The sequence below is a fragment of the Thermobia domestica genome, chromosome 1 (assembly GCF_964235325.1).
Source record: "Thermobia domestica chromosome 1, izTheDome1.hap1.1, whole genome shotgun sequence".
Classification (NCBI taxonomy): Eukaryota; Metazoa; Arthropoda; class Insecta; order Zygentoma; family Lepismatidae; genus Thermobia; species Thermobia domestica.
The window spans coordinates 187,868,746-187,888,993 of NC_137454.1; the positions used below are offsets into that span (position 1 = coordinate 187,868,746).

The 20,248-nt window shown below is 36.0% G+C and overlaps 1 protein-coding gene across 1 annotated transcript in view; it reads right to left on the bottom strand.

Annotated features, from left to right (window-relative positions):
* LOC145666856 (copine-8-like) overlaps positions 1 to 20,248 on the bottom strand; it is an 80,620-nt gene that overhangs the window by 23,835 nt on the left and 36,537 nt on the right. Inside the window, exon 2 of the mRNA XM_081734439.1 lies at positions 4,210 to 4,918. Within this exon, the coding sequence (XP_081590565.1) occupies positions 4,210 to 4,918 (709 nt within the window). The remainder of the gene's footprint in view (positions 1 to 4,209; positions 4,919 to 20,248) is intronic.

Here is a 20,248-nt window from a genome sequence, read left to right on the forward strand (position 1 = left end):
AGCTCTTCTTTAAGTTTTCCCTCTTTACAATCAGGAATTAATTCTGTGATTCTTTTCAGTGACAACGAAGCCAGACTTAAACTATTGTACTTCTTAGGATCAAAACACTCTAAATCTAAGTATAAGCTTTGATTTTCAGCAAATCGTTCCTGCGTGCTGTTAAAAATTTGGTCTAGAACACAGTTGAAAACTGTTACTTCAAATCCGTATCTACTGTCTTCAATTACTTCATCAGAAGCTGATTCTCCTGCCATTTACTTTCTTTTTCTACATCTTACCTCAGGCAATTCTGTTTCTATAATAACTTGTTCTAGACTAGGAACATCAGTAATGAGTCCTTCAATACTATTTGACATTTCTGTTGCAAAGTGTTCTGCTGCTTCGTAGACTTTGTCAAACTGATCTCTAGCTTCTTTCAACCTATTTTGAGTTGAGGATATCAGGCGCCATGCTTGGACATAGTCTAAGTTTTTTGTTTGCAAGTAGTCTGATAAAGGTGTGGTATGCTGAAAAATCAATTTAGAAAATCATAGCCACAATGATAGTCTCAGAGGAGCACAACTTTTGAGTTGCATCATGTCTGACTTTGAAATTGAATTCTTGCGAGTTGTCAATCACACTTAAAGCTGCTACGAGTTCCACATATACTGGTTTTGATTTTCTTGGTCTGGCATCCTTGGTCGGGTGCCCAGTAATGAAAGTGTCCAAATATTTTTACAGCAGCGTTGCTTTTACTTCTCCATCGAGTTATCCTAATAGCTTCAAGAAGGACGCTTGGGTTTTGTTCCAAGTACACCTCAAGTCGTTTCTGGGATTCTTCCAAAAATATCTGAATTTATTAGAGTCAAATCTATATATTTAGGGGTAAATCTAATATCATTAATAGCATTCCCAGAAAGAGAAAGAGCGAGGCCGCAGGCCGAGCAAATACCGGGTTCTGGGGTGGAGCCCTGGCTGGCCAAAGGCTAGCAAATTTATAAAATAATTATGTAGCTTTGTTTTTTTAAATTGTGTTCAGAGAGGAAACTGTGCGCCTTCCCGAGGCTAAGACGGGTCTTAGCCCCTCCCGCGGAGGGCGCAAAGACACTGATGTGAGGAGAGCGCAGCAGCCATCGGGCCGGTACTTCATAATGGCCAGTCCACCCCTGATCCTGACCAAGTTACAAAAAGCACAGTATTTGACTTAATAAAGCGTGCAACTACCCTGAGCCGCCATAAGGCAACTATTTGAACGCGTACCCGGATTCGTATGGGCGCGTACATGTGTCTGCATCGGATTTGGTCATTGGTGGAGCCGATTGAGGGTTAAGCACCATTGCGCCATGCACCACACGTGCTCGATAAGTCTTAATAGACCTAACAAACTAGAGTTGAGTTGAGTTGAGTTGAGTTGATGTTGAGTTTAACGTCCCTTTCAGCAGCGAGGCTGTATGAGACGTGGACCTACTGATTAATGTGGAATCTGAACCCAGGTCTCCCACCTCAAAGGCGCGTACGCTAACCGCTTAGCCATGAAGGAGCTCGTCCTACCAAACTACAGTAGAGTACACTGCAGAGTACACTGCATTCACTAGTAGTGTAGGGACGCACGCTATTTTCTGGAATATAGGGTCCCAGAAATTGTCCATAAAAGATTGGAGAACAGGAATGACCACATCACGAATGCACTTGTCATACTATCTTGAATGAAAAAAGAGACAAGCAGGATATGTAGCTTTCTGCCTCTTCTCTTATATCAGAAAGTTAAGTGTTGGTCCTATATGACGAATGAGAACACACTAAATCTTTCCAATCAACTGCAAGTTTATATCAAACATAGTTCCATCATTATGTCTAAGATGGAAAATACTTTCATCTCTGAATATCATAATCCTTTATTCGCCTTGTCACTGCAGTCTCTCTCGACGCCACCGAAAAGGTTTTTGGAGATGAGCGGGTGACTTGTGCAATCAACAACCGATTCTTTTATATTTTTGCCCTTACTGAACTTAGTGTTCCGGGATTCATGGAGGCCCGTAGCCGACCTGTCACTTAGGGTGGCCCGAATGCTTTTTCTTTTCAGGAGCTCTACGTCGCGTAGGTACTGAAGGAAGCACCTGTGGAAACATTCTGCTTTCCACATTATATAACCGATGGACCACTGACACGACATGACACACATACAAGTGGTGATTCAAAAAAACGACCATCCGGTTTCACACTGCCTCAGTATACGGCAACGCTCGAATAAACTTAATTGTATAATAGGTGATCCTGGGATTATAGACAAATCCACACATAACTACACTAATTTTGTTGTCTGACAACATTCGCATTACTACCAGCACGTGCTCTCTGCAGACAGTACGTTCAGCTTGCCACTTAGGATGGCCATTGTGCTGGGACTATCAAACTAAAATTAACATGCCATCTATAGACATACATTCTGTGGTATGAATTTTGTTCGAATCGAGAAAACTGTATACTAAGTGATATAACTTAAATATAACTTAAACAGCTGAATTTGAAAGAGAATTTATTGACGAAAAAGTAAAGGAGCTGAACAGTTTTGATTTAGAACGAGACATAACACATAAATGGAGTTATTTTCAATTGAATTAAGGTGACAACTTTTCAGACAAATTGAAGGAAGGGTAGTAGTATTCACTGTTTTAAAGAATGCTTTAACTGCTTAAGCTGAATAATCTAAACACACTTGGGGTGAAAGATGGAACATATATAGGGCGGATTACGTTCAATTACCGATGTTGGGAGAAAAGAGACACATAGTTTGTACGGTACGTTTAAATACATCTAGAAGTTAACGCTGTTATATATAAGACATTGTAAGAGTTCTTTACAATATCTGGACATGAATCTTTTAACCTCTGAAAGGAGCTTAAGATAGATTCTTAAACATGAAATATGCCCAAAATGACTTTAAAAAGTGAACTTAATTCATTTGTGCACTGAATATGCTGTGTTAACCAAAGATTAGAAGTTTAAATACAAGAAATGATACAGGTTAGTTTGGATACAAGAAATATTAGAGGTGTTTCTCAGAAAAAGCCTTCCAGTAACACTATTTACTATTTCGAACAGTTGATTAGAAAACAGATTGACTTGGTAAGAACTAGATATAGTCTATTAGGTTTTGAGATTAACATGGCTGCTGTTGAGGAATCTGAATTGGAAATTTACATGATATACGACAGAAAGCAGTCTCCCACAGTTGACGTGCTTCAATACCTCCACGTTGTACTGCAGAGTTCCTAAAAAGAAGTCATTCGGGCGTTCCCTAAGTGACAGGACGGTTATCCCAATTGCTTCCCATGATGTCAGAAACCATAATGAAAAGTTGCGAAAAAGAAGAAAATAAATACGAAAAAGATTAAATTGATGGTGGCTGGAATAATTGAGGCTGTGACACACAAGTTTGAACAAAATTAGTAGAATAGTTGACGAGTTTTTAATAATAGAAAGTAGTATTACTAACGAAATATAAACAATAAATACAAAGCAGTGTCGGAAATGGAAAATATCATTTAGATGATTGTGATAATAATGATAAGCACACTATACGAGCTGCTGGCACAAACATGACTCAGACGTAGAGATGGAGTAGAAACTTTAACTACAAAAATATGACAAAAAATATTGTACTTCTTCAAGTTCTCAGAAATTTGTATATTGGCATGGATGGAGAAACAGCTGATTGAAGCAATAAATCAATAAGAGAAATTTGCAATAATAGGAGTAAGAATGTAATTTGAAATAATTACTAAGATGTTAGAACACTCATGGGAAACAAAACCATTTAGTAACATGGTAGAAGATATTATGGAAGGAAAATTAGGAAGGTAGAGAAAGATTAAATTAATGGATAGTATTAAAGGTATAATTCCTTTGTTAAGACGAAGATGACTAAGAATCGCAGTGTGTGGAAAGTTCTAAATTTGTAACAAGTGATCTACCACTGAAGAATGAAAATTATGACGAATTATGTTAATGGATGCAGAAACCGGAGCCGATAGCACAAATTCAAGTTGTCTCTCAACTCACTCACGATTTTGAAGCAGACTTACTTCGGTTTTAAACGTATTCTGTTCTAGTTGCCCCTTTAATTTATGCATATCATAGGCGCCCATGACATGTTGTTTCTGTATCTCACTGCTTTTACACAAAATCAATTGTAAATTTCATATAAAAAATTTATTAATAGGGTCTTACCTTCTTGGGATGAATGCATTTGAATGACTTGCCTTCACTTTCTTTTAATTCTTTCAACGTTGTATAAAATTCTCCAATTAAGTTATGTCTTCCATTTCTGTTCCAGTCGTAGCATTCAACTTTTATCTTCCTACTATAATCACCATTACAGAGCTTCCGAAGAGAGATTTTGAATGGAGGCCAATCAGGATCCAAAGTATCAAGAATATAGTTTGTTCTGTGAACTACAACAAAGCCACCCCCGGGTTCCCTTTCTTTAGAAAACACAAGAAATGGATCGGATTTAGAAAACAAATCCTTTTTGTCCAAATTCGTTCCTTTAAATTTCAATTTTACACTATCACGTATAGGATTCAACTCTTCTGCTGAAATGACCACGGTGCCTGTTTTAGATGCGTCTGAATTTTCCAGTTGTAGCTCAAGTTTCTTTGAGCGTACAATTTGGGCAAGAGTGCACTCAGCAGAACCAAGGCAATCGTTTGGTTTCAATTCACTATTCTTAGAGTAGGTGTCGTACACGTCGAATCGTAATGGCTGCTCTTCCAGAAACCAATACTGCAACATAATCTTATCTACAAAATTAGGATTCTGGTCGTTTTTTAAGGCTTCAGTTCTATGATATTCCCTCCAGTTTGTTCCTTTATGACTCTTCACGTACATAACTACCATTGGGTATGGTTTGGAGAAGTACTTCCTGTGGACAAGGTCTCTGAAAACAAAGAGTGATAATTGAGATTTTTTTAATAATAAAAAATGTTTAATTTTATGCATATACTGCATAGCTTACTTCTGACCATGAGACGATATTTTTTTAAGTCTCAAACAATTTTAACAATTTTAAGGAACAAGATAAGCAGATAGACATGGAAATGAACTTTGATGACATACAGTAAGCTTAACAAGCAAATAAATTGCTTTCATTTCTGTACTATTTTTGTCGAATCCTTCCTTTCAATAAAAAACAACATGCAATGATCCACACTGAATTAAAAAACGAATTTCACACAGTAATCCACCATTGTAACAGGAATTTGATTATTCTGCTAGCTAATGTCTGGAGTTAAAATATAGGTTTTGGTTATCTAGATGCATAAGTGATCAGGGTGTGAATCGACCAATGGAACCCAGAATTCATCTAGATTTTCAATCTTGAAGAATTCTCAAAAGGGGTGCCATCCATATCTTTCTCAACCTTAAAAATCTAGGACAGAAATAGGACAATTTATTAATGGATCAATTAGAAGCAGATAATGGGACGTCAGCAACTTCGCCATTTGCCCCCGACATGATAGACTACGGACTAAACACGGACTGGCCGAAGTGCTACAAAAACTAATGTTAACAAAGTAAAAGATAATGAACATTACTAATAAACAAATAAAATAAAACAATGAAAAGCGCTGAAGGCTCAGACAGCTCAATATTGCAATTGATTCTACAATACTAGAAGGCAATGGCTTGGAATGTTTCTGTGGATCGAACAGTTGTTTGCTTCCCATATTACAAGTAACAGAACAAACTTATTTTTTCATGTATTTGTAAATATCATCAACATCAAAATGACTAAGTTACATGACTAGTTCTCTGACATGAACTACTTGGATTTCGAAACCTAAGAAGACCTTGATAAACGAAAGCGATTCAGTCGCTTTTATTCGCTCGAAGCATAGAAATCGGACCTTTAAGTTATCGGGTTTCATCCTCGCGAACTGCATATGAAAAATAGCCAACTTCTAACAGTTTGAACAATTCACCAATGCTGCCGTACATCGCATCGTAATATGCCTCATCTGAAGTCGTGACTACAGGACAGTTCTAAACTTTCAATCTGCGAACAAAAGTGGAAGAGACGAAAAGACCAACGAACTTTCCAAGTGATGAAACCTTCAAAAAGTGCGAATAGATAATTGCAGAGTGTAAATTCTAAACATTTATTGTCAGTGTTCCATTTGCAGCCTCAAGCAAATACTAACTCAATACTAACCTACGTCTCACGGCGATACTGCAGATAGGCAATTAATACAAATTTTCTGCTCACTTGACAATTGATTTAAAATCTAGGCAAGAAATATTGTAACTATTAACAATTTGGTTATTTTATACTCTAAAACATAAAAGTAATTTTATTCAATTTAAGCACATTAATAACACAAACACAGACTTTTTAGATTTAAGATTAATTCATATACAATATTTTATCTAATCGCATATAGCTTCTGATATCTCATAATGAAGGATATGCTGAAGGTGACTACAATTCTTTACCCCAAATTATCTAGCACACCACAAAAATGAATTTAAACTATAGTTGAAGAGTGACAAAGAAAAAATGTGAAAATGATTGGATAAAATAATTAATAACAAAATAGCATATGTTTCTTTATGTACCATATTTCAATAAACAAATTCCCATGTTACGCGGGTTTCCATATGCAAACTACTACTTATGAAAACATTTACGATTATTCCAACCTCATTCATTTTACGGATTCAACCTGTTTTATATAAGTTATTAGGACAAAAAGACGAATATTATTTATTCGAAACATATTTTTATACAATGCAAGAGCTGTAACTTCTAAATATTCACCGCAAACTCATAGTCGTATCGGACTAATCAAAAGCGAGTGTGGAGCAGAAAACTATTTTCCACAAAAGTTAAAAGCAAACTTCTGATCGCATATGAAATGGTCGAGCGGTTTGGGTCAATAGTCTAGCAATCAGATGTTTGTATGTTTAAACCCAAGTCTTGTTTTAGGTGTGTTCTTATTTTCATCCGAAGACAGAACATTTCTTTGAATAATTCTTTGAAAACTCATTTTCGTTCAAATTCGATGAGAAAGGGACATTATACGTATTGAAAATGTAAAATCCATAGCTGGCAACAAAAATATTAAGTATATTCACTATTTCATTATTATCCTCTGATTTGTAACGAAAAACTATTTATAAGCAATGTCGATTTCGGAAGATTTTCCCGGGGGTTGTCAATATAAGGGGGAGGGAATACTACAAAAAAACTGGTAGTCCACATTGAGCATTGAGAATATATGGCTTCGAAGGGAGAAATTTTTAAACTCGAGATAGTCTCAAATTATCTTCCAGTTCACTCCTTGAAATCATCGCTGTTTAAAAGGATGTCTTAACACATAGAATATTACATTTGTTGCTCGTTCTACATTTTGAAATGACAAAATCATAGCTTATAGAGAACTATAGAGCTACTAAAAGCGTAAAGAATTATAATACTAATTAAGTAAATATTATCGTGTAAGTTACCGATTTCTGTTCGGATTAAAACTGGAATTTATTTTTCAGATTGCATGTTAAAGTAAGTCCTCTCTATACAATCTTGACTGAAAAGGCATGTTTAACTCTAATTAATTAATCATGTTTTTACTGGTATATTTTATTGTAATATTTTTACTATTCAATGTTATATATACTTCATTTCCAAAATCAAAATCTCACAAATGTATATTGGATTAATGCATATTCGCAAATAAATTATCATTTAGTTTAATAATCGATGAATCGGTTCGTTTTGAACCTCATAGCTTAACAAATAATAATAATAATAATAATAATAATAATAATAATAATAATAATAATAATAATAATAATAATAATAATAAAATTATAGTCTTATCTTTATCTCAAAATTTCCGGCGTAGTTAATAAATAAGTTAAACGAAAACAAATGCTACTTATGTTTTTTAAATGTATACCTTTCTTGGTCTGAATTTTAATCGAATCCGACAGAAACCCAAACAGAAACTTCGAGAACAGGTAAAAGATGTACTCTAGGGAACTTGATCTAACCTTCAATAGTGCCTTACGACCTACAGCCAACAGTCACAACTCACTGTCTAAAATTATTTTGACAAATTTCCAAATTTAAAGGGCGGTGCTCTCAAAAATTAGAGAAGTAGATCAATGTATCCATGTCTTAGAAAACAGTATGAACTCCTATACTAACATATAACCGCATAAGATGATAAAGCGTTATCAAAGAGAATAAAATAGGTCGAAAACAGAAAATTTGGAATTTTTCCAATTTTACACCTATGAAAGGAAATGAGATTCATCAACCAAGATAACAGTGGAACGAAGTCATACAGAACATTTATCAATTTTCTTTTTATCAATTCGGAAATTTAAGGGTGGTGATCATTGGTACCCCTCCCGAAATTTTAGACGAGTGCGTTAAAGTACCCATGTCTTATAAAAGAAAATAAACACATATAATCACCCATATAATCATATAGCATGATAAATTCTTATCGAAGGATAAATAGGTTAAAAACTTCTGAAACTTAAAGGTTTTGAGAAGTTTATACCCATGAAAGGGAACGAAATTAACCACCCAAATTTACAGTAGAATATATTTAAGTTCTTAAGATCATTTTTAAATAATTTTCAAATTTAAGAGTGGTTCTAAGTACCACTCCTAAATTTAAGAGGTGTACATTAATGTATCCATGTTTTATGAAAGAAAAAGGACACTGTGTTCACCCATTTAACCATATTAATTACTAAAGCCTCATCAAAGAGGATAAAATAGGACAAAAAACCTCTGAACTTTGAACTTTCGGCAATATTTTACGAATGAAAGAAACGAGATGAACCTCAAAACATACAGATGTACAGTACACCTTATCTCAAAAAGGTTGAGCGCATTCTTTATTGCTGTTTCGAGGCAAAAATTTTCTAAGTCCAACTTCGGGTATCTTCGGGAAAAAGTAAACCAGGTTCGAACCTCGAAGCCAACCTTTGCAATCGGGAAAAATCTTGTAGATGTGTTTTTCTTCTTTTAAATATAATAAGACTTGTTACCAATTATATATAAAAAAGCAACATTGATTGAAATACTTAATGATACAATATTTCGAAACTGTATTAATACCAGCACATGCTTGTTTGTCATTTTGCTCTCCATACTTAATGGAATATTTAGATACGTAAACGAATCTTTCCATATGTAAAAGAATGGTGAAACTTAAGACATAGAACATTATTCTCTCCTGAGTACTAAAATAAAGTCAAAGTAGAACAAAAACAGCGTTTGCAGTGGATATGAATGTAATTATTATCTTAAATACCGCTATATATCGCTAGAAGTACTATCCGAGGAGCGCTTGTGTTAGCTCAGTGGTACGCCGTTGGATTTCAAATCGTAAGGTCGAGGGTTTGATTCCCATCTAAGTCAATGGTTTTTCATGAAATTATTTTTTCCTCAATGCATGAAAAATTATATAAAATAATTACATTAAAATACGTCAGTTGTATATATATATAACATATAATCATTGCAGAACATAGTGATTATTATGTTTAAAATATAACAGGTGTTCACAGTACGTTGGTATTCTATGATATATGTGAATATTAAATACAAATTAAGAAAATAATATCATCACAATAAATAAATTATGTAGTGTATTTATTTGCAGCTATTTGTCATATAGGGGTTACTTCTGAACATTCGTATTACAGCATGTCATTGATATTCTTGAAAAATTATCCGAGGCATAAAAAGAGGGTATAAACAGAGAATCCAAAGTCGGAACGCTCGCAAGAAATTCATGAACCCCAAAGGTCACGTGAGCAGACTGGAATTGTCCTTATGAAGCATGCCACAGCAGAAGGTCTTTACATAGATTTTCAATTCAATACCTGAGATATGCTTTTGCAATGTGGAAGTGGTGATGCCTTTGGTCACTCTCTCTCACTTTCTCGCTCGCTCACTCTGTATTTATATATATGAAAGTGGATGTATGTGAGTGTTTCGACATAATTCTGATATGTCTAGAGCAATTTTAACCATATTTCTTACAATCTGGAAAAGAGTACTGTCGGGATATACAGTGACTAGCAGAATTATTCGGACAGATCCAATGAAATACATATAACGGGCTATGGCTCCGAAATGAAAACATATTTTGTACACAACAATATATAAGAATAAGGAGCTATATACGCATACCTGAAAAACACAATGAAGCGTGTAGTTGCTGTCAACAGAACGGATATAATTAATAGCAATAATAATCATACCCAAAGTTTCCCCAGCAAAATTATTCGGACAGTACGACATTTGTGAAATAATGTGAGCACTATGAGACGTGGCGCTAGTGCTGAGGGTTGTGTTAAGTACTGTAGTCGTTATCGTGGCCGTTAGATACAACAATTCCTTGTCAACACGAAGAATGGGTCAAAGAGGAAAGGACACGACATTTGAAAAGCGGCAATTAGCAATTTTTCATTATGAAAAAGATAAAAGCTGCAGAAAAATTGCAGAGATGTCGCAAATGAAAAAAGTACAGTATGTTATATTATCAATCGATAGAAGGTTGAGGATAGAGTTGATTTCCTCTCCAACACGGGACGTCCAAAGACATTTTCGAAGAGACGGGAATCCGCAATAGTTCGAAAAAAAAGGATCAACGAATCAAGGATCAACGAAAGGATCAGTAAAAAAGAATCAATCAGCTTCAAAAATTGCTGGCGAGGTTGGAGAATAAATGGGGATCGACGTGAGTCCCGATACAATTAGAAGAGTCCTGAGAAGAACTAGTTTTCATGGCCGCGTAGCATGCAGAAAGCCTCATATCAACAAAACAAAGAGGAAGAAAAGACTAGTTTTGCGATATAATACCAGTATATGGGTGCCAACTGGTGGAACTACGTGATTTTTTCTGATGAAAGTAAGTTCAATATCTTCTGTTCTGATGGGAAGGTAATGGTGTGGAGAAGAAATAATACCGAGCTGGAGGAACAAAATTTGCAGCCGTCAGTAAAATACAAAGGAGGGAGCGTAATAATATAGGGCTGCATGTCAGCGTCTGGAGTAGATGAGTTGGTGTTCATTGAACAGTCAATGAACAAACACTTCTACCTGCAAATTCTCAAAGATAATTTAAAGAAGAAGGCAGATCTACCCGAAACACAGCTCATATTGTAAATCTGTGGTTACTATACAATTGCCCAAAGACATTCCATCTCCCTCTCCAGTCTCCAGATATGAACCCCATTGAACATTTGTGGGATAAACTAGAGAAGCAAGTTCGAAATGTGTTATAAACTAGAGAAACAAGTTAGAAATGTGTTATAAACTAGACAATCAAATTCGAAATGTGTGATAAACTAGAGAAACAAGTTCGAAAAATATGCATAACCTTGAAGGCTCATCTGAAGGACGTGCTTCGTCAGGAATGGGCCAAGATTATTGTTGCATACACTCGCAAACTTGTGAATTGTATGCCAAATAGACTACATGCAGTTCTTAAGCAGAAAGGACTGCCTACTAGATATTGAGATTTATATTTTTTACTCGATAAGTGTCATATCTGGTCAGGTGTCCGAATAATTTTGCAACACCCAAATTCATATTGTGTTTGTTTTGATCTCGCTACTTTACATTGTTTGTTAAGTTATCTTATTTTCGAAGTGTAAAATTGTTTATGTATGTTGGATGTCAGAGAAAATGATAGCATATTGTTTGCATTTGCTTTTTCTTTGAAATAAATCCCATCTTTTGTTCAAACACTATAGTGTCCGAATAATTCTGCTAGTCACTGTATATAAAAATGCTAGAAAAGGATCGATATTAGTATCGAATCCATAGTTTCGTGATCGCTTATGTAAACAGTTCTACTTTCAATTCAAGTCCAATTAAGCTCCCATTAGCACTCAGGGTGGTTACGTAGCGACAAAAAAATATCGAAATCAACCAATATTAGATTCGAAGCGTAAGTTTTCAGTGCCGCATTTCCCATTAGTCCAACTAGGCCCGTGCCTAGAGGGCAACATATTTGAAGAGCGCAAAGTTTAAAATTTTATTTTTTTTCGTATGAAAAAGTTAAAAAAATCGAGAGCAAATATACTATTTCATGAGCAGTCCTCTTTTACTATTCTAATATATTTAATGATAGCGTAAGAAATCTGAAAATAATTCAGAACATGTTTCCCATTTATTTTTTGTTATGTAATTGTAGCTGTAGCATCTAGTGAGTGGTATTTAACTGCAATAAATTCACTAATTAAGCATATTCGAATTAAGTTTTATTTGTAAGTTAGGGATCGGAGAAATGTGTAGTTATTGGGGGCGCCGAGAGCAAAAGTGCGTAGGGACGCCGAGCTTCTAAATGCAGCACTGTTCGCTAAATTAATTGGTAGAAATTTTAATGCCATTTAAGACCAAATTTAGTCCTAGCAGTGGCAGTATCCGTTTGCTGTCCTAGGAGGAATGAAAGGGAATGACATCAAAATTATAAAAAAAAAGACCTACATTAGTGTCGAATCTATAATTTTGGGGGTCTCTTAGGTAAAGATTGGAACTTCAGATGCCATGTAAGTTGAGCCCCCATTAACACAATGAAGGAGTTTGTGAAATTTGTGACATGTAGAAATAATTGAAAATAACCAATGTTAGTATACAACCCATATCTTTCGTGGTCGCTAAGTTCATTGGGAGCAGTTCTCATGACCTTTAAGTTTAAGTTCAACTTCCAGTAAGAGTAAGATACCCCAGCACATCTAATAAGGAGAGCGTAGTTCTGGAATGTCTGGGACAACCTTTACCAAACTTGCGGGACATATTACTTTCAATCTAAGAAGAAAATATTGTAGTAGTATGAAGTTATGGAAGTTGGGAGGTGTGACATGTAAAAATAATGTAAAACGACTGATCTTAGTATTTTATCCATAATTTTCTCGGTCGTTGAGATGGATAGTGATGCTCCCAATGGAGGTTACATCCAAATTCATCCCCATCTTCACAGGATGATGGCCTGGGAGAGCTAAAAATAAAATCTCAAAAATTACTTAAATATTTGTCGAATTCATAGTTTTCGGGGTGAGAAAGCGTTTCTAATAACTTTGGAAGGTAATTTGTACCCACGTCAAGATGGGCTTTTTAATCATATCAATTTCTCACCTTAAGAAGAAATTACCATTACAATTATGATATTAAGCCAACATTCGCAATCCATGAAAAAAATTATGTGGATGTATGTTTCGTCTTTTAAATGAAACAAGACATGTTAAAATCAAAGATGGAGTGGGTCAGTGAGTCGGTTGGTAAGTGGGTGAAATGGGTCAAGATCTGTGAGTGGATCAGTGGATCGTGGGTGAAAAGGACGTGACCTACTGCGAAACACCGCTCACCGTGACTCACACTGGCCCACCCGGTGGCCACCCTTTTAGTCCAAAGATATTTCGTCCAAAGAACATTTCGTCCAAAGAACATTTCGTCCAGAGACATTTAATCCAAAGACATTTGGTCCAAAGGACAATTCGTCCAAAATACAATTGGTCCAAAGGACATTTCGTCCAAAGGAGAATTGGTCCAAAGGACATTTCGTCCAGGGATGGTTAGTTCAAAGCAAATTTCGTCCAAAGAACATTTGGTCCGGTAACGCTTGGGGGTCAAGGGTTTGTTTCTATTAGAAGAGTAAAAGTGATTCATATAACATTATGACTCGGTAGCTTCTTATTTCTAAAGGAAATTTGAAATAGAGATTTATTCCGCAATTTTCATTTTGATAGAACAAATAATGCTGAGATATTCAGAAAAACGTAAACGCCTGAAAACAACATGGCCGAACAACAGGAGTGAGGGAAAGGTTGTAGTGTGAAGTATGTTGCTGTAATAACTGCTAACATGACATCTAAAATTTTCATGTTGTGAATGAAATAGTTCTAAAATAAGTACCGGTAACTAAAATTAATGGAGTTTAAATTGAGTAAGTTAAATATTAGGTATTCAAACCCTTGTGTTAGAAAAGTGAAAAATTATGTGTCAAGTATCTTTGAAGAAATACTGAGAATAGAAAAATACACATGTGTGAAATATATTCTTAGTGTTCAAAGATAATACTCTTAAACAGTCACATTCTTGACTGCAACATTGTGAAAAGTGATTGACAAATATAAGATGAAAGTTGGAACATTTCGTGTAGAATATACGTATCTTTTCAGGTTAACCACAAGTCTGGTTTCTATTTGCAGACTATTGATAGTGTGTAACTTCGGCAGACGTTTCTACATAATTAGTGAGTTGTATGACAAACCAGAATTGTTAACTTGTCTTGTATTTTTATTTCAGTGTTACTCCTTATGCAAATATAATATATACTTTTGCTTTCATATTAATTTTCTCGGTGCAGCACAGTACATTTAAGATATCCATTGCAAAGTCTCAAACCAAATACAAGATTCACATGACCATGCGGAGGCAATGTTGTCCGCAAATGAAGAGGGAGTATGCTCTTCAAAGGGTTGTTTATCATTTTGGGAGGTGAATTCCTTAACCAACGAAGCTACAACTGTATTTCTGCGAAGCTAAAACTGTATTTTTGTAAAATTATTAATGAAAGCAAAGAAAGGTGGCCATTTAGTTTTCAGGCGTTTGCGTTTTTTCTGAATATCTCAACATATATTTGTTTTATCGAAAAGAAAATTGCGGAATAATTCTCTATTTCAAAATTTCCTTTAGAAATAAGAAGCTACACAAGTAACACTTCCCAAGTGTAACACTCCAATTTTGATAAAAATTTGGCAGGCAGATACTACACATAAAATAAGTAAATACGTGTTTTTTATTTTCTGCGGAAAAACGGTTTTAGGGGGCAAAAGCCCCAGCCCAAAATTTTGAAAGTTGTCGCCCGAAAGGCAAGAAGAAGTGGACCTAAATGAATGAAATCGTGCACAAATATTGTAGACGAAAAATGAGGGAATACGAGTTTCGTGTTTTTCTAGAAAGAATGGTTGGGTGGGGCGCGGATCCCTCCAAACCTTTGCTCATGAAATATCAAAAGTGCTAGTAACAGTATGTTAGAAGTGCCTAAATTTACATGAAGAATTGCAACGAAACTTTGTGTATGGACAATATGCAAAAAATAAATGAACACGGTTTTTTTATTTTCTGCGAGAAAAGGGTTATAGGGTACAAAAACTCCCACCCAAAGTTTTGAAAGTTGAAGCCCGAAAGCCAAGAAGAAGTGGACCGAAGTGAATGAAATTGTATGTGGATATTGGATACGTAAAATAAGGCCTTTCGTGTTTCACAAGTGTCTCCATCTGATTTCTTCAAATTTGGCAGATCAACAACAAGCACAAACAGTATAGTGTATTTTATAGCATTTCAGGAGGCACCTTTAACCCTTACAATGTTTTTCCGCATAAACAAAAACACGTGTCGATTAATTTCCTGTTTGCTGTTGATGTGCCAAATTTGAAGCAAAATGGATAGGGATACTTCAGAAACACGAAAGACCTTATTTTACATAGGGTCTCTAAAATGTCTACCCACAATTTCATTTGCTTTGGTCCACTACTTCCTGTGCTATTACGGTAATATTTACTTTTTTTCGGAGAAGGCCTAGGCCCCAACACTGTTCTTCGCACAAATTAAAACAGGTTTCGTTTATTGTTTTGCGAATTGTCCCTATACGAGGTTTCGTTGCAATTCTCCATACTCTTTAAGAACCTCTGACGTATAATTATTTGCACTTTTGACATTTCGTAATCAACAGTTTAAAAGGTCCGTGATATACGCAACCGTTTTTTTTAAAGGAAAATACGAAACCCAATTACCTCAATTTACGTCTATAATATCTGTGCACAGTTTCATTCAATTCTGTACACTTCTTCTTGCCTTTTAGGCCTCAAATTTCAAAATTTTTGGTGGGGGATTTTGTCCCTTAAAACCGTTTTTCCTTAGAATATAAACTCGCATTCGTTTATTTTTTGCGTATTGTCCCGACACAATATGTCGTTCCAATTCTTCATGTCCTTTAAGCACTTCTGACATACTGTTATTCGCACTTTTGATGTTTCACGATCAAAGTTTTGAAGGGATCTGTGTCCCACCCAAACCTTTTTTCTTTTTTTCAGGAAAATACGAAACCAGTATTCCCTCATTTTATGCCTACAATATCTCTGCACAATTTCATTCACTTTGGTTCATTTCTTGTGACCTTTCGGGCCTCAAGTTTCAAACTTTTGGATGGGGGCTTTTGCCCCCTAAAACCGTTCTTTCGCAGAAAATAACAAAACGTATTTATTTATTTTTTGCGTATTGTCCCTACTCAAAGTGTCGTTGCAATTCTTCATGTTCTTTACACACATCTGACCTACTGTTATTAGTACTTTTGATATTTCGTGATCAAAGGTTTGGAGGGGTCTGTGCCCCACGTAACCATTTTTCCAGGAAAATACGAAACACGTATTCCCTCATTTTACGTCTGCAATATCTGTGCACAATTTCGTTCACTTCAGTCCACCTCTTCTTGCCTTTCGGGCGTCAACTTTCAAAATTTTGAGTAGGGGCTTTTGCCCCCCCCAAAAAACCACTTTTCCGCAGAAAAACACGTATTCGTTTATTTTGTGTGTAGTATCTACCTGCCTATTTTTTTCAAAATCGGAGTGTTACACTTGGGAAGTATTACTTGTGAGTCACAATGTTATATGCATCACTTTTACTCTTCTAATAGAAGCAAACCCTTGACCCTCGAGCGTTACCGGACCAAATGTTCTTTGGACGAAATGTGCTTTGAACTAAACATCCCTGGACGAAATGTCCCTTGGACCAATTGTCTTTTGGACGAAATGCCCTTTGGACCAAATATATTTTGGACCAATTGTGTTTTGGACGAAATGTCCTTTGGACCAATTGTCTTTTGCACCAATTGTGTTTTGGACGAAATGTCCTTTGGACGAAATGTCCCTGGACCAAATGTGTTTGGACTAAATGTCTCTGAACGAAAATCCTTTGGAGGAAATGTTCTTTGGACCAATTGTCTTCTGGACGAAATGTCCTTTGGACCAATTGGCTTTTGGACGAAATGTCCTTTGGACGAAATGTTCTTTAAACCAATTGTGTTTTGGACGAAATGTCCTTTGGACCAAATGTCTTTTGGACGAAATGTCCTTTGGACCAATTGTCTTTTGGACAAAATGTTCTTTGGAGAAATTGCCCTTTGGACCAAATGTCCCTGGACCAAATGTGTTTGCGCTAAATGTCTCTGGACGAAAATCCTTCGGACGAAATATCTTTGGACGAAACGACCCCCAACTACCCCCCGTCCCATTCTGTTCTGCGCATTGTAGACAGCATCTTCTGAACACTGGTGAGCTTGTCTACGTTTTACTTACAATATCTCTATTTTTCTTCTTCTGAATCTCCATTTCTAATGATGAAAGCTCAGGTATTTTTGGATTTTGATATTTGCAATTGTAAGAGTGGCAATAGCAATAGGAGTTCAATTTTGAGATACAGCTTGTGAGCTTTTAGAGGAGCTAACTGCTGGAAAAAATTTTGAATCACCTGTAATATATGAATTATTATACCTAGTATAAAAAACTGAAAGTAACTATGTCTGCGTGATTATCACGGTCAAATTGCAAAGTCAAATGAAATGACATTTGGTATATAATCAGGTCCCAATCCCAACTGGGAAGTTATCATACGCATATCACTTTCTTTATAACACATATCCTTAGTGGGGAGTAGGTGTCCGAATTTTTGCGAAAAACTGAGTATCTTACAAGCCGTTCAACTTAGAGAGCTTAAATTCAGTATATAACTCTTTACTAAAAATAAACAGAACGTGTCCTGGCATTTTTAAAAATGTGTTTTATGAGCGGGGGGGGGGGGGATTTTCTATATATTGGAAATTGGTAGTGGGTTGATTTGTAAAAATTATCGAAAACGATTTATATTAGTTAAGAAACTAATTGAGGAATGAAAACTACAGCCTTTGCATTTTATACCCACTGCTTTCTAATATGATTGCTGAAACTGGTGTATAATATATGGATCGTTCAGAGCATAAGGCAATCAAACCATAAAGTTGTGAGAAAAATAGACATAACATTTGTATTCCAAGCTTAATTTCATGAGCATTTTAAATTAGTACGGCATGCTTAATTATATGGAAAACTAGTTTTTCTTTCTTTTCTTCTTACGTTGGTCTACTTTATCTTGATTTGATACTTTCAAATTTCATCCTGTTTTCTACTGAAATGTATAAGTAAGCCAAGAAAGAAAGAAATAATTATATATGATAAATTTAAATTCATCTTAATTTGGAAGATGAGAAACACTTTACCATTGTATATCGTAAAGGTCAGATCCACCGGTATTGTAACAGAGCGGTGCTTGAGCGATTGACGGTAGGAATTCAAACTCCGATAAGTGAAAATTTCAGTCTTGTTTTATTTCAAGTGTAACCTCTTTAGTCAATGGAGAGAAGGACGTGGATCATGGGTCAGAGTTGATTACGTTGGTGAGTCGGAGTTGATCACAATGGTTCAGAGTGGTTCATAGTTGGTTGTGGGTCAATTCTGTATTCTACCATTAATTTCATAATTCGCAATCACCCTGTCCTTTAGCTTAAAGACACAATCGTGGAACGTAGAATTTAATATTAGTGATGTAATAAACCCATAATGGGTCGCTTCTTGTTTTACCTTGGTGCATTATACTTTTGCAATGGTAAGACAAGTGTTTACCTCTTCTGGGTAGTTTCACAGTTTCACATTTGTAGAGGTGGTCAAGGAGTTTTCAATGAAGGATTTATTACCATCTTGAACGCTCGCTATTTTGCACAAGTTAGCATAAAGACTCGGGACTCTTACCATTTTTTTTAATTTTAGTAATACTTTTAAATGACATACTACTTGATTCCCCTTACCATTTTCAAATTTTGAGTTGCACCCCTCCTGAGACCCACCGGGGAACCTTGGGGCAAATCTTTTTCCTCGACACGGGGTACCTTTGAAATTATAAAATACATGTTTTCCGGTGTTGAGATCTGTTTCATCGTTTCAGACTTTTATTAGTGTCAACGGGCTTCATGGATACCATGCTTCTTTATTCTCTTAGTTTTCAGATACAAGCCCCCATGTCGTAAGCGTCAGTGGACCACCGATGCGCAACTGGCGACATTTCGCCAAAAATTGGTGATCCCGCAGCTACGATCCGTGGTGGCCCCACTTCGGTTTTGAAAATTATACCACCAGTGGCAGAGACTCAACGAAACGCCAACGAACCACAAAATTTCTCCCCAAAATATGTTAAATCGTCCATATGCTTGATTTGTTTATATTCAGGTGAGTGTAAAAAACACCAGGGGAAAAAAGCAAGTATCCCAAGGTGGGCGCGAACCTTCAACCTTAAGTTTACTTGCCGCATATTCTTCTGACTTCGCCACGGAAACGATGAAGAAAATCTCGCTTGTAGAAGGATAAATTATTGAGGTCTTAATTTAGCCAATCAAACAAATCCCTCTATCTCGAGTTCTGTGAGATGGTACTTTGAACCGTTTCGAGATTTATTGCTTTCTGGTGGGGTACTATCTATGTGCAAAATTTGAGAAAATCGCCGACGCGCACCTTCGGAAACTCTCCTCTTTAGTGCATTGTTGACAAGAGATGGTGTGGGTCAATGAAACCTTGATCCACAAAATACTGACCCACTACACATCGTGACCCACAATGACTCAACACCCAACGTGACCCATTCACCCACCATGACCCACTCTTACCCACCACCAAATATAAACAACTCTGAACCATTGTGACCAACTCCGACCCACTAAAATACATCGTCATTAAGTTTGATCCATTATCCACGCCATCCTCTCTACTGACTTAAGAGGTTATATTTGTAATAAACCAATTTTTCCCAGTAGTTAGCTCCTCTAAAAACTCATAGCCTGCATCTCAAAAGCCAAGCAGTAAGTCCTATTGCCATTGTTACAACTGGAAATATCAAAATCCAAAAGAGCCTGAACTTCTTTCTTCATTACAACCAAATGAAAAAAAGAAGAAAAATGGAGGTCTTGAAAGTAAAACGTAGATAAAGTTGGCAGTGTTCAGAAAATGCTATCTAGAAGGCACTGAGTAGAATGGGTTGGTGGGTCAATGGGTCAGTGTGAGTCACAGTGATGGTGTTAAGCAGTGGGTCACGCCTTGCTGACCTACGATCCACTGGCCCACTCATAAATCTTGACCCATTTGACCCACCGACCAA